At 32.3% G+C, this 25,065-nt stretch overlaps 1 protein-coding gene across 1 annotated transcript; it reads left to right on the top strand.

Moving 5' to 3' along the window:
- The first annotated feature begins 22,739 nt into the window (after positions 1-22,739).
- On the top strand, positions 22,740-23,862 carry LOC148803355 (uncharacterized). The gene is made up of 2 exons (XM_088895297.1): positions 22,740-23,106; positions 23,414-23,862. The coding sequence occupies exons 1-2, from the start codon at positions 22,740-22,742 to the stop codon at positions 23,860-23,862; spliced, it is 816 nt and encodes a 271-aa protein (XP_088751423.1).
- Positions 23,863-25,065: the final 1,203 nt, after the last annotated feature.

The raw sequence follows: 25,065 nt of genomic DNA, 5'->3' as shown, positions 1-25,065 counted from the left end.
GGCCCCACCACCACCACCATGACGTCCTTCCGTCGAAAGCATTGACCCTTGATTCGTCGTAGCAAAAAGCCAAAAATAATTTGTTGGTAAATATGTTTACTTTTTGGATCTTTTAACGGAATTAGGATTTTTTACTCACGAAGCATAACTCACATCAGCACGTTGTAGTCGTGCATTGAGAATATCTTTTCATCAATGATGATATCGATCATAACAGTTTAAGGATGTCCACGTTAAATGGCCACTCTTTAGGGTGGTGTTTGGCATCGATGTCTTTCCTTCAGAAAACGGTGATACATCAGCGTTATATCGTTTTTCTATAAAAAACGGTGTTCTAAACCAGACCTTGGAAATTGAAAAGGCATAGTTTGGGGAAATGCCAAATTTAACGATATTTTAATTTGGAATTCGTTGATGCCAACGAAAACATTATATAGCAATGATGTGGACTTCCTATAATAGGTACCAATGCGAAAACAATATGGAACACTGGTACCAAACAGAAGGTATTGTTACTTCAGGAAACATTCTACCTGGTAGTCCAACCCACACATATACAACACCGTTTTCTCAGCATCGATGCCAAATATATACTAGAAATCTTTCTCCTTTCTCCATTATTCCTCTCTAGCACAACTATCTCCTCGCTCCTGTTAATCCCCACTTTCTAATTACCTAAAAATCTTAATAAAACAATTCTATCTTAAAGTCTCCCTTCTTTAAAATGTCTCTTAAATCTTTCTAAACTGTCTCTCTAATTGATTCACATTTTCTCCCAAAATACTTTACAAAACCTCTTTATCCAAAACATTTTATTGGAGGGAGAAAACTTTAGTTCATTGATTTGGTAATGGAACGAACACCAATACACCAATATCCCAAATTACATCCCCCAACTCCAAATCAATGCAAAATTCAAAAGAAAAGCCCACCTTCTTCTATACACCATGTAAATTATAATATTATTATAAAAATTCAAAGAAAATGCACAAGTGTAATGTTGGACAAAATTACAGAAAGGGAAATTTTAAACAAAGTGAATTACATATATTAAGTCATTAATTACCTAATTAGTTAATGATAACAAAATTAAGTCATTAATTATATAATTCTTTAATTAGTTAACTTCAAAAATAAATAAGTTTTAACTTAATTTATTTCATTGACTTACTTAAAGTCATTATCTTAATTAATTAACTTCATGATTTTAATAAATTGAATTAATTACTTAGTTATTAGTTAACTTTGTGTATGCATGGTTATTTAATTAGTTACTTTTATTTAGTTAACTTACTTTTTTATTAATTAATTAAGTTAACAAATTTAGTTAAATTAGAAAATGATTATATACTTAAAAGTATTAATTAAATAATAAGATTATTATATAATTAGTTAACTAATTATAACTAATTACTAAAACTTATTTGATTAGTTAACTAATTAATTAATAGCACAAAAAATTAGTTAATTAATTAAGTTAATAATGTCATAAAATTTTAGATAAAAATAATATGAATTAATAAAATTTATTTAAATATTTTTTCTTCATACAAGTTTTACTTAAAAATAAAGTTAATACAAATTAATAAATATTTATTAATAACACAACCAAAAAGTACGAAAATTTTAGTTTCAAAAACTAAATCTTATATTTTGATATTCATTTAAATTTCACTCAAAAAATAAAATTGTACTACAACTTTGTTGATAAAATAAAAAAAAACGTAACAACATTATTAATTTTAAACTTAATTATTATAAATTTAAAATCCCCTATTCCATTTAAAATTAACAAAAGTTAATGCTAAATAAAAATTTAGTAAAAGTTAAAACAATTTAATAAAAATAAAAGCTAATACATTTAGGAGTGTCCCAATGCAACTTCTAGGGGTGCAACATATATGGGTGGTTTGGGTTGAGGGTCAACCCAAGCCCAACCCTAAGTCTCAAATTTCGAGCTCAGGCTTGGCGCAACTCAAGGTTAAGACCGATTTTAGTAACCTAGGCCCAACCCAAACTTAACCCAACTTCTCATGTTAGGTTTGGTTTTGGGTGTGTTTACCTTTGTAGCCCAATTTCCAATTAGAATAGATTGATAACATATATATATGTGTGTGTGTGTGTTGGGCGGGTTTAGGCTACCTGAGGCCTCAACTCAAGTCCAATGTAAGTTTAGGTTACACTTGAGATTTTTTGCCCAAATCTAACTTGAAGTTCTAAAACTCAAGCACAAAATGTTCAAAAGCATTGATTGAGCCAGGTTAGGCTTGGGTTGGACCCATCCAAAATGCACCCCTAGCTCCTTTTGTCTCAAATTCTTTTAATAAATGTCAGGCATTGCATGGTCCTGTTAGTTTAATAATAATACAAACACAACTTTTTTAAATTATAGTTAATAATTTATATATTGTTTTGAAAAGATTAACAATTAAGATAGTAAAACAAAGGGCAAATTTCTTAAATTACGCCTAAGTTTTAGGAAATTGACTATCTCTACCCCTATTGTTTACATATATCGTCTTAAAGTACCCTTAAGTTTTCTAACAATTAACTAAATCCTCCCCTACCGTTAGCATCTGTTATCATTTCATTATCATCCGTTCCATGTGACACCGCGTGACATATAGATTCTTTTTAAAACCCAATATTACCCAAGTTTCCCTCCTTTATTCTCCAAATTTTCAAAATAAAAACTCAACATCTTTCTCTTATTATGGAAGTGCAATGTCTTCTATCTCTAAAAGGCACCATCCCTTGTCATCACTGATTATTGGCATGGAGGTAGACGATGATCTCTTCCTCAAATTTTCAAAATAAGATCCAATTGCTGAAAACCTCAGAAACCCTATCCTTCCTCCACGCAAGCACCCGCAACAGAGATAAACTCTGACAAATTTCTCGGCGTTGCCTACATCATATAACACTCAAGAATTTTCAGGCTTCTGAGTTTTGCAATCAATTCCACCGAACTTACTTTTTGACAAATGAGCAAGAAATTTTTGTCGTCTTAACAGACACATTCAACATTTATTTTGTCTAGTTCAACGGTTCCTATCCATATCCCAACAAGACCACAGCAGAGGTCACTCGATTTGTAAATGGGTTGTTTGAATCAAGGAACGTCTCTTCACATTTAAGAATCACATCCGTGATCGACTTTTTTGTGCAATCAAAAGAGTTCTCAGCTCAAGATAACAAAGATCTCTATGCTGAAGAAGCAGCAACTCAGAGAGAGAGAGTCAGAGGATGCTTACTATCCTAGGGCTTATTGCTCCAAATTAGCTGCAAGATGAGATGGTGGATTCATAGTTGACAAGATGATCTATCAAAGTGTTTACCCTTGTGTCTTCCACCAAAATTTCCAGGGGTTCCTTATATCGATTACCAGATCGACATCCTTCAATTTAATTTTTCTTTTTCCCAAATTTTCTTGGTAGCAGTTTGGTGGATCGTGAAGGCACTGCCCACTGCAAGGGCTGTCTGTGTTGTTGTTTCTATGTGCAGGACAACAGTGTTGAAGTTGTAAGTAGTGGATAGCTTTCTTGGAATACATGCTAATGTAGAGATAAGCAAGCCTTTTCTGGTATACTAATCAATGTTTTAAAAATCGATCCAGAATCGGAATTGTACTGATCACCAGTTTCTGGGTTGATGGTTTGACCATCAGGTCCGAATGAATGGCCCATTTTGATAAAAAATTAAAAAAAATAAAAAAATAATTAAAATAAAAAAATGGCCAAAAACCATTGAATAGGTCAAGTGAGTCAACAATTCAATCGCCCGAGTCAATGGATCGTTGATCGATTCAATAGTTTTTTGTCAGGGACTGGGTTTAGAGTAAAACGGAACCCATTACCTGAACGGTTCCCGGGCCAAATGGTTCTACCGTCTGGGTCAACGGCAATTCAAAAAACCATGATAAGGGAGTTGCAGAAATGATTCTGTTTCTGCTAAAAGCTATATTTTATTTTGTGACTTGTGTCAATGGTTGTTTGCAATGGAAGCTTCCCTTCAACCTGTAAAAACACTTTCAACTCTTCACTCTTCTTCATCATTGAACGTGCTGCCAATCGAGTCAAATACTTCTCCAAGGCCATCCGCCTCTGTTCCACAAATTCTTGTTTATGCTTGATCTTCTGTATTCAGTGCAGCATTCGTGGCCAATAAAAGAGCAAATGGGTTGTTGGGAGTGTAGAGGTTGGTTTGGTATTCAGAGTTTTCTCCTTTGAGAAAATGGTGTAGATCGTTAAGGTGTTACTCAAATGTTTCATTTTAAAAATTTAAAGAAAAATGATGGATAAAATTGTCTTTTTCATCTTTTCGTTAATGTTACCAAAAAAGAGAATTTTTAGTCAATTATTAGAAAACCTAAGGATAGTTTAAGACAATATGTAAACAGTAGGGGTGTGTTAGTCAATTTCCTAAAATTTAGGGATAGTTTAAGAAATTTATAAATCACTATTATCATATGAAAAAAAAAAAATTCAAACGCAATATAGGAACAACTACTATTAATGACAAAGAAGTTCAAAATTTATTTTTGTTACATTAAATGATAAATATTGTTAATATAAAGTTTTAAAATTGACTAAAAAGAATCTTTTGAAAGCTATGATCTACTTATATAAAATTTGGAGTTAGAAAATTAATTAAAATTTTAAAGTAATTAACTTTAAATAGTTCCTTATTAAAGTAATGACTATTTAAATTTTATTTAAAAAATAAAAAACAAAAATCCATAAACATGGGAAACACAGATACAAATATTACAAAATTATAAAAGTGTTGATAATTACTAACGCTCGATTTTCTCTTAGATGGATTACTTCATATATGAAATCCTTAAGGTTCCCACAATAACTTTGCCTACCAAAACCCATGGATTAGGCGAATCTTGACAAATAAAATATTTCTATATAACAGAATTATAATATAAAGAAAATTAAAAATAAAACTAAAAATGTGTTTCCAAAGGTAATACGAATAAAAATAGTAAAATATAAGAATCAAACAAAAATTATCACAAGTATAATATAATTATACATAATTTAAAATAGCACAAATAAGTAAAATTTAAAAAATTGTTAATATGAAATGAATTTGTAATTACAATTCAACTACTTTTCAAATGAATAACATTAATATAAGGTTTCAAAAATAATTAATAAAATATGTTAAAATTCACTGTCTACTTAAATATGATTTCAATTATAAAAGTAATTAAAACTTACAAAATCATTTTAATTGTCCTTCAACAAGTATTTAATAATAAAACAAGCACATCAATTTTTTAATTATATTCAACAATTTAAATATTGTTTCAAAAATATTAGCAATTTAAATAGTAAAACAAATTTATAAATCACTATTATCATTTGAAAACGAAAATCCATTCAAACATCATTTAGGAATAGTTAATATTAACATCAAAATAGTTTAAAACAAGCGGGGACCCGTGCGATGCACGAGATTTGTAAAGGAAAGCTAAACAATAAAACACATAAGAGTATACAATTGTTTTATATTTCTAACTTTTTTACATAATGATTAATTATTTATATTTTATAAGACATTTAATCTTTTTAAATACAAAAATAGCAATAATTTATTTCATCTAAGCTTGTTCATCGAACTGATGAAACCAACCAACCCGAACTGCTCAGTTTCTAGATCTAAATTAATATTTTAATCTCTAATAAATAAAAATAGTTTAATCAACAAAAATTATTAAAACTTTATAGCAAAAATGCACAATAATTGAAAATATATTGATAATGAAAATAAAATAAATAACTAATAAAAATAAAATAATTACAATAATTATAAAAATACTAAAAAATATATTAAGTAAGTCAATAAATATTGTAATATCAAAAATACAATAAATACAATAAGTATAATAAATTAAATTTCAAATGTTAAATAACAGTAGTTTAATATCCAATAATTATTAACAATTTTCTGTTAAATAACAAAACAAATATATATTTATACATAATTATTGAAAATATATTTATAAAAAAACTATAAATAATTTCTGAAATACACTAAATATTAATTTTAGTATATTAAATATATAAAAAATATAGATTAAGATCTTAAAATCATTATTAATGAATATTATTTTCTTGAAAGTTATTTTTCTAGAATTATTAATTGATATACATGAAATTGGTTATTTAAAATATTATTTAGTTATTAAATAATATCCTTATTTAAATTTTATAATTTTAATTATTAATTGAATTTAATAATCCATAAAATTATAATTTACTCTATTATTACATAACTTCATTATTAATTTTGTAAAAAATTAAATTTACTATTAATTGTAATATTATGTTATGATTTTTTTTTTTATTTTTTTTAATTTATTACATAATTTCGTTATTTTAACTATTTAAAATAAAGTTATGTTAAATATTTTATTATTTAAAGTATTCCGTTATTTAAATATTTAAATAGTATATAAAATATTTAAAAATACTCATTTTTTGATATTTAAGATATATAGTTATTGAAATATTTAAATAATATTTTATTTTTTAATGTTAAATTTCTATTATTTGAATAACATTATAGTTGAATAATATGAAAAATCATAATTTATATTGTTAGTACATAATTTCTTGATGAATTTTGTAAAAATATAAAACTATTAATAATATGAACATTATTAAATCTATTATAACTATTTTTTGTTTTTTAATAAATATTTTAAAGTTTATACTATTATTACATAATTTCATTATTAATTTGGTAATAATATTAAATTATAATTAATTTGAATATTATGTTATGATTTTTTTCTTTTATAATTTTTTATTTTATTGCAAAATTTCGTTATTTTAACTATTTAAAATATTAGATATGTTAAATATTTTGTTATTTAAAATACTTAGTTATTTAAATATTTAAATAATATATTAAATATTTAAAAATACTCATTATTTGAATTTAAGATATATGGTTATTGAAATATTTAAATAATTAAACATTTTTCTATGTAATTATTTAGTTATTTTTAGTATTTTAATTATATAAGATATTTAATTATTGAAATAAGATTTTCTTATTTTAATGTTAAATTTCTGTTATTTGAATAATATGAAAAATCATAGCTTATTTTGTTAGTGCATAACTTCATGATGAAATTTGTAAAAATATAAAACTATTAATAATATGAATATTATTAAAATTGTAATTATTTTTGTCTTTTTAATAATTATTTTTATGTTTATACTATTATTACATAATTTCATTATTAATTTTGTAAGAATATTAAATTATTATTAATTTGAACATTATGTTGTGATTTTTTTTCATTTTATTGCATAATTTCTTTATTTTAACTATTTAAGATATAGTTATGTTAAATATTTCATTATTTAAAATTTTTAGTATTTGAATATTTAAATAATATATAAAATATTTTGAAATACTCATTAATTGAGTTTAATATATTTAGTTATTGAAATATTGAAATAATATTTTATTTTTTAATGGTAAATTTCTACTATTTGAATAACATTTGATTTGAATAATCTGAAAAATCATAATTTATATTGTTAGTACATAATTTCATGATGAATTTTGTAGAAATATAGAACTATTAATAGTATGAATATTATTAAATCTATTATAATTATTATTTGTGTTTTTAATAAATATTTTTAAAGTTATTATATAATTTGTTAAAATATTAAATAATTTTTAAAATTTTAATTTAAACTTTCTTTAGAAAGAAATAGATAAAAAGTGGGAAAGAGGATAACTAGGAATTAGAGATAATTTGGAGAGAAATTCTTTAGAAAATTTGAGATGAGTTAGGAGATAAATAGGAATTGGAGATGATTTAGGAGAAAGTAGGGGAGGTAGTTTAGGATAAATTTTAGGAGAAGAAATTGTTTTGGAAGGAGAGCATCTCATTGGTTCTTTAAAAAATGACATGGAATAAAAAAAATAAAAAAGAAGAAAATTTCTTGACCGCTTTGTTTTAATATATACTAGCGGGAACCTGTGCGATGCACGAGATTTATTAAGGAAAGCTAAATAATAAAAAGAGTCATTTACTAAAATACCCCTTATAGTCTCATAGAATTACTAAAATCAACCCTATGGTTAAAATTTTACTAAAACACCACTTATAATTTGCAATGGATTTAATCAATCTTTCATTAGATGATAGTAGAAAATGACAATGTCAACTCTAATGTTCATTTAAATAAAATTAATCAAAAGAAAATAAAAATAAAAATACCATTTTTGCCCTTTATAAGACACAAGCAACCATTCTATTGGCTATATTTGGTTAATTTTGTTTTATGTACAAAAAAAGTGTTAAGGGTATTTTTGGAATAAAAAATCATGGGCCTAATGGCAAAACAAACACTCCTTAATGAAAGGTTTGTTAAATAAATAAGTTATAAAATATATGGGATGTTTTAATAAAATGAAAACTATAAGGTAGGTTTAAGTAAATATGTAAAACTATGAGATGTGTTCTAGTAATTAAATGACCCTAATAGAATCACATAAAAGTATACAATTGTTTTATATTTTTCAACTTTGTAAATAATTAATAATTATTCATATTTTATATACTACTTTTAATAATTTTTTTATAATACAAAAATAACAATAATTAATTTCAATTAGGTTTATTCATCAAACCGATGAAGCTGGCCAACCCAATCAACTCGACTCGAGTTGGTCGATTTTCTAATATTTTAGGTCGACTTTGATTAAAATATTTCCCAATTCGACCAAGTTAGATCAATTTCACTTTGGCCATTTGTAAATCAACCAAAATCGAACGACCAAACACATGGATATACATATATACATATTTTATATTTTAAATATAATTTTTAATATGGAAAAGTTGGAAATTTATCATATTTATTAGTCTAAACACTTATGGAAAATTCATCTATAGAGGCAGCCATAATTGCCTCTAAATGATTTTGCGACAATTTTATGTGCCTCTAAAAAAATCTAAGAAAAGAAAAAATCTATATGCTTTAATATTTAGAGGCAATTTTGGCCACTTCTAAAAAGGTTTCAATTAAAAAAATAAACAGCTGCTAAAAGTATACTTTTTTTCAAATAACCTTTCTTTTATTTTTCCTAATTTTCTTCAAATAACCTATTTTCTCTATATTCATTTAAATCGAAATGAAATACAAAAGTAAAAACATCAATTAGAAATAAAATCTAAAAACTCATTCTCCATTCAAAACATTCAAATCACAAATGCATCTTAATTTCAATTTGGGAAATTCTTGGTTTGTACAAGAAATGTTCTATTCACAATGTAATCAGTTCTTGGTTTGTTCTCTTGAGTCTCCTCTATTTATGGCTTCAAATTGATATCTCTAAACATATGTACTTCATCTCCAATTGATGGGCAGCCCTCAGTGTTCAAACTATAGTGTTTCAACTCTTCTTTCTCACAAAGAGATTCCGATTTTGAGACAACGAAATGCATGCAGGGCAATATTCATGTTGAGTAGTTGCAAGGGAACCAAGTACAATAAATCCTCCAAAAACACTCTACCTGTTGCAGTAGTTTTTCTTTAGGAACAATTTGTCCAATACAAAGAAAAACATCCTCTTGTTCAATTAAAGAAAGATGGGAGATCATCCATGGTAGAAAATCCTCCAAAAGCACTATAGGAACATTGCATATGAACTTCCAAACAAGTGATGCCTGCTCTTTGGAAGAAAACTTGCATAAGCAAAGGGAAAACCTGAATCATTTCAATATATAGTCAATAAAAAAAATAGGATGAATGGTGTTAATCACAAAAGGAAATGAACCATGGAAAGTGAAGGAATCTACTCTGAAAAGGCATGAATTGTGATGGGTTGTCCATATTGGGTGGTATTTGGTCATTCAGATCATTGGAAACCTAAAAGGATAGGACAATTTCATAGAAACAAAAAAAAAAAGATTGAAGTGAATAAAATTGAAATCACCAAATTTCAGTCTAAAAATTGAGCCAGAATTCCAAGTTTTAGCTGAAATTTCTCTATTTTAGGAAAATAAAAAAATAACTAGCTTGAAATCACCAAATCTTTCTTGATTTATAGTGGAATAAGTTTGGAAGCTTGATTTCCCCCGAGTTGGGAAGCATCAGAAACCTTTGGTCACTAAACTTCTCCAATAACTTTCTTATTAGAAGAATACCTGATGACCTTTAGAATCTGAAAGGTTTACGTGATCTCCAAATTTCTGGAAATAGATTGAATGGTTTTATCCCTAAATGGGTGGCCAACCTATCCAATTTGAAAGTTTTTTATAGCCTAAGAAAATGAATTAAGTGGTAGAATTCTAGAAAATTTAGGCTCTTCATCTGAGCTTTAGTTGTTAAACCTTCACTCAAACTATCTTGAGTGGCCTATACCAAAGAGGGAAGGACATAGAATACAATAATATTGTATATTTTGTTTCCACAGAAAATAAAGAGCATGGATTCCACTATGTGTTGCAGAAAATGGTATCACAGTATTAAAGGTAGTGAACAGTGAACACTTGACAAAGGGCTCAATCAGACACAACAACAACACATGAATCTATAGATTCATAAAGTTTTGGTTCTTCTCAATTTGAACATATATCCCTCACTAATCTAAAATATAGTCAAAAATTAAAATTTCCAATTTACTGTGATGTATTGCCTTTAACTCTGCTTCATGCAATATGACTTACAAGTCTGAGAGTTAAAAAGCCACAAAAAAGTTCCTGCATTCAGCCACAATTCCACTACTTGGCTTCCAAGGCGGTTTGACTATGACACTAGAAAAAGAGAGCAAGAGAATTAACAAGTTTGTTGTCATCAGTTATAACTAGCTCTTATCAAGTTAGATAGGCCCCATTAATAATAGGGTTGGTTCAGCATCTATTACTTAACTGACTAGTTAGGAAAGATATCCATACAATGCATAGACTGTGCTATGTGTTAAAAAGATACCCATATTCCTGAAGGGAGTGATTAGATTTGAAACTAAATTGGTTGTGGGATGAATTTAAATAAAACTAAAAAAAATACAAAACTTTGATAGGGCTAGAAAGGCAAGGGATGAGGAGAGAGAAAAAGGCAGAAGTAGACATGGAACCCTGCAAAGTGTTGATCATTCTGTCATAAGCAATTCTTGGGCAGATCCATTTGTTGGTGGGCCTCAATCTTCATAACAAGAGACACATGAAACTTGTTTACAAGTCTTGTACAACTACACCCGTGGCACAAACCATCTGCCAGTGGTTTAATGAATGAATTGCTAGGTCTATCTAGGGGTTAGGTTAGGCCAAGTCAATTTGGTTTAAAGAGTATTATAGACTGAGCAAAGTATTGATTTTCTTAGCCCCACATCATCAATCCTACAGTGTCCCATTGGACAGGTCAAGTATTGACTTCCTTGCCTCTTTGGCCCAGGTATATCATTTTATCAACTGAGTTTTATTTTCTTCATTTCAGTCACATTGCATTTTGTAAAGATACAAAAACTCAATCCTAAAAACTGAGTTTTGGGACAATGAGTGAGCATTTGTTGGTGACCACGTCTCGTAGATCGCCAGGTCGCACCAGAGCCAGGCCGTCAGGTCGCGCCTGGGCCAGGCCGCCAGGTGGGACACCATCAACTTGGCTAAGGCAAGTTGTTGCCTAAGTGGTTCCGAGTATCACCTAGTTGTTTCGAGGTGCCATGTGTCACAATTTCATTGGAGGGCCAAATCCACCCTCATCAAGAAAGAAAGAGAAGCAAGAGAGAGAAAAAAGGGAAAAGAAGAGAAGAAGAGTTGGGAGAGAAAACCCTTAATTGGATCTAGAGAGAATTCAGTCATTCTCTAGTCGGCCAAGTTACATTTATGTTTTTAATATATATATATATATATATAGAAATGTATATTTAGGTTTTGTTTGGTTTGAAGGAAAAGATAGGGAAATGAAGGGAAACATAGGGAAACCTATGCAAGGTTTGTAAAGGTTTCCTTATATTTTCCCTTCCTTTCTCTACTTTTTCCTTCAAACCAAACACAGCCTTAGGGTTAGGACTTGGCACATGAAAACCCAAACCGAAATTCAACCTGACCCAAAATCAACCTAAACTGTCTTGACCCAATCCAAACCCAATCCAATTGCCAGGTCTATATGCAACATCAAAGATGCCACGAGCTTAAGCTTTGATCAGAATTCTTATATAGAATAAAAATAAAACTATAAAAGACAATAAGGTAAAGTTACTTATATTGGAAAATATATTAGAATACAATATTGTATACTTTATATTGTATACCTTATTTTCCAATATAAAGTTACTTAAAATTGGAAAATATAACTTTATTTTCCAATATAAAGTTACTTTACCTTATTGTATACTTTGATCAGAATTCTTATATTGTATACTTTATTTTCCAATAAAGTTACTTAAAATAAATAAGTAAACTAATTATATTTTCCAATCATCTGAGGGTAATCAGTGAGAACATGGATGCCTTAAAATTAAAAACACACAAAAAACAAAAGGTATCAAACTCCAAGTCTTGATGTACTTTACTCCCTCCATAAACATGTAGGCAATTGGTGCTAATTTTATTTAAACAGTGAGATACAAAAGGAAGGCAGAAATCTCCATCTCCACAACCCCACTAACACTCTTTCAAGTTGTAGAGAAAGATGAGGACAAATTAAATAGGGAGACACGATATGATTAACACGTGGGTTTGATGTTTGTCACCACTTAGCTAATTAGCTTTTTGAATGTAGTGGTATCAGTCTATTACTACCTGTCAAAAGCTAATTAGCCAAGGCTTATTGGATTGGATAGCTAGCCACGTTGAGTGGTTGTGATTGATTTGAGTAGGTGGCTCTAACAGCAGAATAGTATTAACTTCATTCGATAAGGAATGAACGAAAGGTAAATTCCTATTACCCAACCAAAAATCTCTACTAAATAAAGTGTTTACACGTCAATTTATAGGCTCTTCAGAACCAATTTAATTTGTCCTATTACCCAACCAAAAAATCTGTTCACGGGCAGAGCTTCGGACTTGACTTTACACTGTATTGGAGTCGGGCTTCAGGCTAATTCCATTGAAATTTTGATAAAAGCAAAGCCCGAACCCGGCCATGAACAAGTCTACTGTATAATTAAACAAATAAACTCTAAGAAGGAAGCAAGCAAATGAATAGATAAGGATGATGAATGTCTTCGACCAATGGTAGTCGGTGGGTAGTAGAAATTAGGGGCTTAGGCATACAATGTGGGTTTGATCTTAAGGCCATGTTTGGCGTGAGAATTTATTCTAATGAATTTATAATTCTAAAAATCAAAAACATCCCATTTACTAACATTATAGTTTCTTTGACGGCAGGGACCATTCTAAAAATCAAAAACATTCTGATTAAGTAAATATGTAAACCTAACAGTCGATTGACGGCAGGGACTAACTTGACACTTTTTAAAAATTTTGGTACTGCAATGACACGTTAGAAAGTTCGGATACTAACTTAACATTATTCCTAAAATTCAAGGTACTAAAGTGAAAATTTTCCTAAAGTAAAATTAAAAACAAAATTAAACCAAAATTTGCATTTTTTTTCATTTATACTAGTGCAAATAAAATTGCACTGCAACCAAACACAACCCTTAATGGATGTGATGCTTGGTGGATGGGTTGGCTATTAACCCCCATCCAACCCAACCTAAACCATCAAATTGTCACCCTTAAAGACATATTGGCGAATTAATTCAGAAAGTTGATACAGAGGAAATTTTCAATTATATAAAGGCAAGATATGCACCTTGAGTTTTGTGAATAAAGGTTGCATTTGGTTGCGGTGCAAATCTTGACTAGGTGCAAAATTTATCCCTAGTTTAGTTTTGCACTTATTAGTAGTGCAAATTTTATATTCCAAAAATCAATGCAAAATTTGCAATGCCTTTTTTTTATCTCATTTCTCTCTCATATAAGATGAGGATGGCATCTTGCATCCTACCTTATTCTCAAATAGATAATCCTTTTCTTGCCTCCATTCTTTTTTTATATAAAGTGGAAGCCATTTCATCTTACTTTTTATTGTAGGACAAATTTCTTAAACTACTCTTACTATTTATCTAATTGACAAACTGTACCCTTACTCTTTAACTATTGTCTTAAATCACCCCACTATTTTTAACAATTGACTATTTCTACCCCTGCTGTTAAGGTCCTTAAAATCCGTACACACGTAACACTACATGATGTATAATTTTTTCAAAACCCTATATCACCCTTTGGACCTCTTCTATAAACCAGGTATCTATTCCGGTCTTCATGGCACTTGAAGTCGCTTGTGGGGATGAACAGGGATTCCCTACCAACATCTGAGCTCTTGGTGTATGGTGATTGAGATGGCCACTGGACGCCCGTGGACGGAAGCCTTGGTCTCTTCCCTTTATCGGGTAGACATCAAGCTATTCAAGACATGGTAACATAAAGATCAAATATCAAAAGGGAAGAGCAAGAAATCCAATACTTAGTTGACGGAAATGGTGTATGCTTCAGGAGACAAGATTGGTTTAAGATTCATAACATCACGTCACTCCCTTAACACCCGATTCATACTACAAAAACAAATGGAATCACGACATTACAAAAAAAAAAAAAATTAAGGGAAGATTGGGATACCTTCTTTTTAATGTAGCCTGTGATTTGAGAAACAAAGCTATTGTGTAGAGCGGTGACGATGGTCGTGGCTGGTTTGTTAGTGAGAGAAAATGCTGCAACACTATCGGGAACCTTGAACTTGGTCGCAATCAATGTTTTACTTAGTGCCAATAAAATCTGGGTTAAGTTCGATGGTTGACTGAATTCATAGAGGTGAACAATAGAGCAGCTGGAACAGTCGTTAGGATTCGGGAGAATACAGGGGAACGGGAGAGAGAAAAGAAAGAGATGGAGAAAGAGTGTGTGTTAGTGAAAAAGGGAGAGAAAACCAGAGGGAAATCTAGAGAGAATGGATGAAGATGAGAGGAATTGGAGAGAAATTGCCGCTACTTTGCATTCCTCTTCAAGTCGAAGACGATGAAGATTTTTGAGAAATCTTATTTTTCTGAGAATATGAGAATCTAAGATGTCCAACTTCTACAAGCCCCAGATTTCATTAGGAATCTTCTCACCAATGAAATCGTTGAATGGTAACACGGATTTCAACTGGAATTTCACCGATGACATCTTGTCTTTGTTCTGGCTCGGTGGAAAGGGATCTTCTAAAAATAAGATTTCTCAGAAATCTTTGTTGTCTTTGACGTGAAGAGGAACGTAGAGCGGCGGTGATTTCTCTCCACCGCTCTCTCTCTCCTCTAGCTTCCTTCTTCCTCCACTATGACAACCGTAGCCGCTTTTGGAATCTCATTGACTCGTCCTCCTCGCACCCCAACGTCTCATTGTTCAGATCTGGCTGCCACAACTTTGAAAGGGTTTGTGTTCTCATATCAGTTGTCACTGGTTACCACCTGATCCAAATCTATCGTTGCAACGGTGGCGGTGACAGTGCAAGAGAAGGGATAGAGAAAGAATGAAGGGAGAGGAAAAATGGGATCTCCTAACAGTGGCAATTGTCAGAAACAATAAGGGTGCTTTAAGACAATAATTAAACAATAAAATTATAATTTGTCAATTACCTAAGTAGTAGAGATAGATTAAGAAATTTGCCCTTTATTTTACTTTCCACAAATTCAAATTTTAAACAAAACTAAAACCAGAATTTACATTCAATCCTTTTGCATTCCCATGCATTTACACCAATGCAAATAAAATTTGTATAGTAGTGCAAACAAAAACAGCCAAGGAAATAGCCTAAGGGCAATCAAAACAAATCTGCAATAGTTATGGTTGAAGCGAGATTTAGACCTAGCTAAGTACATATTTAGGAGGCTAGGTTGGCCAAAACTAAGCTATGCCTAAATTTGGCCAAAAGTATATGAGATTTGAAAATCCGATTTTGAATTCGAGATTCGACATAATCAAATCGGATTCGGATAACTCGAATATCTAATTGGTCGAATTCGGATACGACCTGGTTCGATTCGATAAATATCCAAATTCGATCAATTATTTAATTTTTATATATAATATATAAAATACTTAAATGTCTAATATAATTTATATATATAATAATTAAATTATATGAATAATTTATATATTTATATACTTTATATAAATAAAATATTTCTTAATTACCTAAAATTATTAATTAATCAAATTCAAATCGAATTGAATATTCGAATATTTAATCGGATTCGAATTCAGATATTAATTTTCAAAATCTGTGGATATCGAATCAAATTCGAATATCGGATTTTCTAATCGGATTTGAATTCAGGTATTGCTTGATCCAATTCGAATTCGATCCATTTACACCCCTAATTATAGTATAGGATGTCTTCAGCTAAGAAATACTTAGTATGTGTTTGGTTCTATGGGTGTTTATAGATGGGGTGTTTCTTAGATTAACATTTAATTGAACAACGTTTGTTTTTGTTGTTTGGTTGGGTGTTTCAAGTAACACCCCATAAAGTAACAACATTATATTTCAATAAACATTTAATTGAACAACGTAACAATTCTCCATGTAAGCATTGCATTTCAATAAACATTGGGCAATGGGAGAAATTAGAATTTGAAGTTTCTCCCAATGCCTCATGCACATAAATCCAAGCATTTCTATTTTTTTTAGGGAAATTGTCTAAAATTCATCATGAGTTTTCAACATTTATCTTAAACACACCACAACTTTCAAAATGTCTAAAATTCACCATATTAGTATGTTTTTATTTTCCAAAACTCACCTTCTGTTAGTGCATCATTAATGCTTCTTAACAGAGGTGTCCATGTCAGCATAAATAATAATTTTCATGACCAAATTACCCTTGAAAGGTGAGCTAGAGGAAAAACGGTCTTTTTTACTTTTTAATTTTCTTGTTTTTTTTTTGCATTTTTAATGTTTTGTTATAATTTCCAATTTTTTTATAATTTTTGTTTTTTTTGCATTCTTCTATTTTCTACAATCTATAAATTTTCCTGTATTTTTGTTATTTATTTACAATTTCTGTATTTTTCTATAATTTTTGGTATTTTATTCAATAATTTTTATTTTCTGATTTTGTTTTTCAATTTCTATAGCTTCTATAATTTCAAAATAATTTTTTATTTTGTTTGCAATTTCTATATTTTTTTATATTTTTTGTAATTTCTAGGTTTTTATGTATTTTATATTCGAAAATATTTTATCAACTTTTTCCCTTTTCATGTTTAAATATTAAAATGATAATATATTAACACCCATTAATTTATTTTGTATATATTTTATAGTTTTCTATGAAGGTTAAAATGGTAATATATTAACACCCGTTAGTCTATTTAACGTCAGTAGTGATATGGTGAGTTTTAGACATTTTGAAAAGTTGTGATGAGTTTAAGAGAAATACTAAAGACTCATGAGTTTTAGACAATTTCCCTTTTTTTAATGTTTATTTGGTAAACATTAAAACCAAACAATGGTTTCATGCACAATAAATAAATAAACACCAAATGCCTACTAATGTGACAACAGTTTTTCAATAAACGCCTATAGAAACAAACATAGTCTAAATCTAAGAGTAAATTATGTTGAATGATGATATTGTCCATCTAATTGAATTGTATAATAGTTATAGAGCATTCAAGATAAATATTTTCAATTTCAACTTAGTCCGTTGCTCATGATAATCAATATCTTTACTTTTCAAACTGGAAAGATCATATCCCTAAATTCGCTTCAACAAAGAATAAATTGTATTTGATTTGAAAGCAATCTTTACTCGGGACAAGAAGAATATATAATTCATTTCCAAAAGAAAATATTCTCTAACTTCTTAGGTGAAGTTATTCTTCCAGTATATAACAAGTGTGTACGCAATAGAAGTGAGAAAAATAATAGTAAACGAGTTAACAAATTGGTTCCTTGTGTTTTCAGCCATTGTAAAAGGGATCATGCATTTCCTAGTTCTCAATCTATAGAAGAGGTTGGGGGGGGTCTTAAACTCTTAGGTCTTGGCTATTGGCCCTTGGGTTACCACTTACCACGTGCAAGATACGGGCCTTTATTCTTTACTTGATATTTTTCTTTTCTTTTAAAAAACATCTAAAATGCTTTGGAGTTAGAGGAATCCCTTGTGAGCAAGCCAGTAGCGACATGCATGTCAGAATCAGAGATAGATGAAGGTAAAGGGTACATACAATACATCAAGAAAGTTTTCTTTTAGTATAGAAAAGAAATTCCCTTGAACTTGATTGTGTCGTATTGGCCGTTATACCCAATCTGGCTGGATTGTGGCCCTACCTCATCAAATAATTTCCTTCACTCTCAATCTTCTCATGCCCTTGCTTAAATCTTAAATCACTTGTCCACCTTGTGGAGTGTGGACCATCTGATCTATCTAGCTTCACCGTCTGATTGTGATTTGATGGTGATGTCGCAACAGATCTCTCTGTTTCGGTTAAACAACAGAAGCTCCGACGCATGCACTGACAAATTGTGCCCTTCCAAAATTCATTTTATGCACAAGTGGATATATAGATCATAGATAGATGCATTGCGAATTATCCGAGGGTAGCCAATCTTTTTTGAATTTACTTTGAGGAAAGGGCAATTATGTCATTTCGTATGAGGGTACTTTTGGAAGCTACGCCTCGGTTAAAACTTTAAATATACATATATATAAAGGTGGGATGGAAAGCACACCGTGAAAATTACAGTGCTGGAAATCCGAAAACTAACATTTTCTCATCAGAGAATCTTTGCAGAGGGGGTAACCTCATAACTTTCTCTCTCTCTCTCTCTCTATATATATATACAAAAAGCCTCTTAAAAAGGAGACCTATATCGATCGTGTTGTCTCCCCTTGTAGCATCGTTGATCTAAGCCATGGAGATCCCGGAAAAGCTTCTGAAATTCAAATATCACTTCATCTTTGGGGCGCTAGCTTCCCTTGTACTTGTCGCTCTCATCCAACTCGCGCCTAGGTTTGTCACCGTTCTGGCATACTTTTGGCCGCTTTTAGTGTCCACAGCTTTGTTCCTGGTTGCCGTCGTGGTGTTTGGCCGGATTTCGCCGACGGCGGCTGATGGTGCAGGGGAGAAGACGGGCGAAGGGCTTTTGGATTACGTTGCGGGGCATCCACAGGGAGTGGAAGAGCCCCCGAAATCGGAGTGAATAGCTCTCTAGCTGATGCTGATCCAGCTCATTGAGTTTAAAACAGATGAGTAGATTCGAGCCCTTTTACTCGCGATTCTCTCTTTATTTTCTTTTTCTGGATGTTGCATCTTTTTGTTTCTCTATCTCATTTTGCTTGTAACTTTCTGTATCTTGGCTACCTTACCTAATCGGTTATCCTCTAATCTAACCGAAAAGGGCATGGAAATGTAAATTTCGGAAGAAAAGAAAGAAAATGATGTTGACAGCTCGGCATATATAGTTGATTTGTAGCCAGCGAGATTCGACTTGAGTTGAGAATGCCCAACCCAAACCAAAAGGATCAGATAACTACCATTAATGCTCGTCTCGTTTTCCTGCTCGCGCACCATCGTCATCAATCATCCTGTGACTTAAAACTTAAAAAAAGATTAGAGAGTGCGGACTACGCACCCGGCACCACTCTTCTACTCTTCTCTCACCTCACCCAAACCCAATCAAATCTGAGAATTTCTACTTCGTAATTATAAAATTAAATATTATATTTTATATATCATATGATTGCTTAGCCCTTAATTATGCTTCTCACGTAAGCCCTAAAATCACGCCCACTACATACAACAAATTAGCATACCTTGGTATGGTCCGTCGGTACTCGGAACTCGGTAGGGTAGAATTAGAATTCCCGTGTCCAAACTTCATCCCCTATTCCCCTCCCATCTCCACCGACAATTAATTTCTTTCTTTCTTTTTCGTCTGGGTGGATGTGTATAAACAAACGATGGATTTGTAAAGTTGAGTAAAGTGTGCTTACGATAGTGTTTATTTTTCCAAATAATAGTGTACATGTACATAGTACTACATACACAAATGTTATGTTATGGTGGTCTCGAACACTCTGAACCGGCCCGTGCACGTTTTGTATAATATAACTATAAGCTTTAGTAGTAGAGGAGTACGCTGTAGCCGTCTAGACTCCGAAGCTGGTAACTCTGCTTGAAGTTGAGACTTGAGAGTGGAGACTGGGGAGAGAATAAGCGAGATAGCACGTCGTCACTCGTCCGGATACACGTGGTGTGGGGGCCACCACCTTGGCAGTATGTTTATTAACGGTTGCTGAGCTGCCGATGGTCAACAATATGGGCGATGGAGATTAACATCATCAAATGGTAGTAGTAGTAGTAGCACTATCACCAGCTCATATCTCGTATGTTATGTAGATGTCCTACGATAGGAAAGAGCGACAGCAGTAACAAGTAGCAACGGTTGTGTTGAATTGTATCTCTACGACTCTACCCCCAGATCCAGATCGATGTTTTCTGTGGCCGCACTAAGCACTACTACTACTCCTCGACCTCGAGGCCTCTAGTGTTTTTCCTTTTAACATAACACTCCTGATTCTTCATTCACTTTCCCTTTCTCTCACTGTTGCCAGCTGTGCAATTTCATGTTGATTTTTGTCGGGTTTCATCTCCTAGCATGTGGGACCCGTGCAATGGTGTCCTGATTGTCTGAAACCCATAAAAGTTGCGATTTGTGACGCGACACCATGAAATGCACGGCCACACGGGAGGGATGGCCTTGGGGCAGGGCAGAACCAACCCAACGTTGTGGTAGCGCACGGTATCATGTGTGACTTCAAATTTTTGAAAATGTTAAAATTACCTTTAAAAATAAAACACTACTCATCGTCTTCTTCTTCAAAAAGATGAAACAGAGGTATAATCTCATCTGATTTTCTGTGCAAGTTCTTTGCTAAATGCATCAAAATCCTCAAATGTGTTCTTCGTAGCCATTCAATTGAACGGATTTCAACTATGTTGATCTGAGCGACTCTGTTTCCTGGTGACAGTATTGAAACTAACATGCTAGAGTTAATCTTCAAAAACCTTTCTCTTCAGGAGACATTGACTAGCTAGGTTTCCTAAAGATGGTATCACCATGTTTTGAACCCAGATCAATACGGGGGTGTCTTTGGTTCAGATAGAGATGTTAGAGGGAGATTCAAAATTTCAAAAATCTCTCCTCCCTCCCTTGTATTCTTTGAGTTTTATCTTTTCCTCTTCTCTCTTTTGAATGCATGGGAATACTTCTTGTCCCACATTGCTTGAGAAAGGAGTTGAATTTGAGTATATCTATAGACTTGCTCTCTCTATGGGTAGGGACCCATAGGAGGAAAGCATTATTGATATTCACATGCATGTGAGGGGGTTGAGGGTATTTTTCACATGAGCATGCCAAGCTAAGTCAGGCCGGGTCCGGACAAGTCATGGGCAAGGGCGCGTATATGTGTACCTGTATATGCGTGCTACACTGAATCATTTTGGTTTTGATCGGACTTTTGAATTTCAAAATTTATTTTTAAATGTTTTCCTCTTCTTCTTTGTATCTCTTCGAATAGGTGCATTGTTCTAAAGAGACATCTCTCTAAAAGGACACTCCTGTGTCTATTCGAGTGACTGAGAACACTCTATAAAATGAGTGTTGGTTGATCCAGAAACACAGATCAGTGCACACAACACAACTTTCTCTCTTTGTCGAGTGTCAATTTTATGAGCATCATCCTTGGTGGTTTGCGGAGGTCTAGTAAGCAAATGCACGCCTACTAGTGGCTTGTGGGTTGTTTTATCTTGGCAACCGATTTGCAATCACCCAGCTGCACCGTAAGGGGAAAATTATTAATATTCACATGCATGTGAGGGGGTTTAGGGTATTTTTCACATGAGCACGCCAAGCTAAGTCGGGCCGGGTCCGGACAAGTCATGGGCAAGGGCGCGTACATGTGTACCTGTATATGCGTGCTACACTGAATCATTTTGGTTTTGATCGGACTTTTGAATTTCAAAATTTATTTTTAAATGTTTTCCTCTTCTTCTTTGTATCTCTTCGAATAGGTGCATTGTTCTAAAGAGACATCTCTCTAAAAGGACACTCCTGTGTCTATTCGGGTGACTGAGAACACTCTATAAAAGGAGTGTTGGTTGATCCAGAAACACAGATCAGTGCACACAACACAACTTTCTCTCTTTGTCGAGTGTCAATTTTATGAGCATCATCCTTGGTGGTTTGCGGAGGTCTAGTAAGCAAATGCACGCCTACTAGTGGCTTGTGGGTTGTTTTATCTTGGCAACCGATTTGCAATCACCCAGCTGCACCGTAAGGGGAAAATGCAATGTTAAAGAGAGTGACCAAGTGTGGCATGATCAGCCCTCATTCTCTCTACAATTTCTCAGATCTATAGTTCTGCAACACTACAGTTCTACAAGTTCTAAGTTTGGAAAGTGATTACCGATAAGTTCCACTTTGCCTTCTTTATTATTTTCTAACAATCTTAAAACCACATTTATGGAACCTATCTCTGCTAACCCCTTCATGAGGAACCGGATACTGTTACCAGTTCCCGATTTCTCTAAGATTGAACCTTTCAATGGAACCAACTATAAGCGTTGGAGATAACGCTTTCTATTTGCCTTAGAGCAGTTAGGGGTAGCCTTTCCCTTGACTGAACCAAACCCACTGAACATGGAGGAACCAGTCCATTCTGTTTTTGTGGAACACTGGATTACGACCGACCACCTCTATAAAAACCATACCCTCAATTGCTTATCCAATGAACTGTACAATGTCTACTCTTCCTATAATTTTGCCTATGAAATTTGGAATGCATTGGACAACAAGTATTCTCTGGAAAATGCTGGGAATAAAAAATATGTGATTGTCAATTTCCTACATTTTACCATCAAAGAAGACATGAACATGTTTTCCCAAATAGATGAGTTTCAAATGCTTGTGGGGGAACTAGCAAAGGAAAGCATGATATTGCCAGATGAATTTATTGCTAATTCTTTCATAAAGAAATTGCTACATACATGGAATGATTTCAAAACAAGTATGAAGCATAAGAGAAATGACACTACTAGATCAAGTAGTGATCTGAATTAAGATAGAAGAAAATAATAGAAAGAAAGATGAGGATGAGAAAAATCATATTTCCAAAACCAATCTGGATGAGGAAACGACTACAAAATTCAAAAGGAATTTGAATGTGAAAAATTATCAGAAATTCAAGAAATAACAAAAGAAAGGAAAATACTATGTATGTGGCAAACCCAAGCATTACAAGAAAGACTGTCAATACCAAAAGAAAAAAGACTTTGGGAAACCAAAGTTTAATTTGACTGATGATGTTATTGCAGCAATGGTAACTGAGGCAAACTTGGTTGATAAACCGAATGAGTGGGTATTGGACACTGGTGCAACTAAGCACATATGTAGGAACCACAACTCTTTCTATGAGTACACAACTCAATCTGAGGGAGAGCAAGTCTTCATGGGAAACTCACAAACATCGGAGGTCATCGGTAAAGGAAAAATGCTCATGAAACTGTCTTCAGGAAAAATCTTTATGTTGAATGATGTGCTACATGTGCCAGAGATTAGACGAAATTTGGTATCGGGAGCACTCTTCAACAAAGTAGGACTGAAGCTAATATTTAAAGCAGACAAATTTGTGTTGACTAAAAATAATGTATTTATTAAAAAAGGATACAATGCTGGTGAACTATTTGTACTAAACATTTCTGATATTATTATGACTAAGAACACTTCTACTTATATTGTTGAATCGTTCTGTTTGGCATGCTAGATTAGGACTAGACCTGTTCATGGGCCGGGTGGCCCGACGAGCCGGTCCGGCCCGGCCCGGCCCCCGGACGGACTTGAACGTTGTTATAGGCCCGCGGGCTTAAATTCGGGCCAAAAAGCCTGCCCCGCAATAAATTCGAGCTGGGCTCGGGTTTTGTCAAAATAGCCCGACCCGACCTAATATTAGACTTAAAGTGAGTAATGTGATTATGTCCATTTGAATAATTTAACTTTCTTTCCAAACTGAGTTTTAACCATTTTACAAAATATCATAGTCATTCTAAGAACTTCCTCATGTTCTTCCATAAGATAAACCCATTTACCCCTTGAGAAGTGATAAATGAAACTGATAAAATAGCGATAGCCATCCAAAGAAATAATGGGTGAAGGACCCCACACGTTAGAGTGAACTAAATAAAAAAAAGTAGAGACATTACTAAAAGAACTTGGATAGTTTTCCTCAAGGTGTTTTTGCCAACTGGCGCACATTGCAAAGTAGACTTTCAATAGACACATTTTCAAATAGTTCTGGTAACAAAACTCTCAACAATGAAAAAGACATGACCTAATCTAGCATGCCAAATGAAAAGGGATGTGCTTGGCTCCTTGTTACTGTTGCCACTAGTGGAGGCCTTCAGAGTAGAGCATGTATCATTATCAAGGTAGTAGAGGCCACCAATTCATGACTACTCCTAATCACTTGCTTCGTTAGCCAATTCTAGAAAACACAATGAGTGAGAAAAAAGGTTACAACACAATCTAGGTTTTTGGTTATTTTTTAGACTAAAATTAAATTTATGGTGAAATTTGGAAGATGTAGGGCATATTTGAGAACGATTCCTTTTCCTAGTTGAATGTCTCTAAGAAACATTGGAAAGACAACCATCTACAAACTTTACTTCATCAAGCCTAGATGAGAGATGGTAAGAAGTGAATAAAAAAGATGAATTTGTCATGTGCTCAAAGGTTCGTGAGCCAATAACCCAAGAGTTTGTTGAAAATGATTGAATAGTATTAAGGGTAAATGTTATACTTGTCTTCCCAAATGAGGAGGAAGCAATGGATGATTATTTCAACCTATCCATAGCTCGGTTGAGGATATCTACTTCTTCGATTGTAAACTTAGGGAAACTATTTGGTGAAGTAGTGGTCTGTCTCACTTTGGAAGAGCTAATACTGTTGCCCTTAGAACCTCCATCTATAA

This window comes from Nelumbo nucifera, chromosome 1, assembly GCF_055504915.1.
Source record: "Nelumbo nucifera cultivar China Antique chromosome 1, China Antique-T2T, whole genome shotgun sequence".
Classification (NCBI taxonomy): Eukaryota; Viridiplantae; Streptophyta; class Magnoliopsida; order Proteales; family Nelumbonaceae; genus Nelumbo; species Nelumbo nucifera.
This window is presented reverse-complemented; position numbering and strand designations above follow the sequence as displayed.

Bases quoted from the DNA above. Each gene is read 5' to 3' on its own strand.
- LOC148803355 (XM_088895297.1), top strand. From the start codon at position 22,740: ATGGAGGAACCAGTCCATTCTGTTTTTGTGGAACACTGGATTACGACC. The intron at 23,107-23,413 runs GTATGAAGCATA...ATGTTATTGCAG, and splicing joins ATGGAATGATTTCAAAACAA to CAATGGTAACTGAGGCAAAC.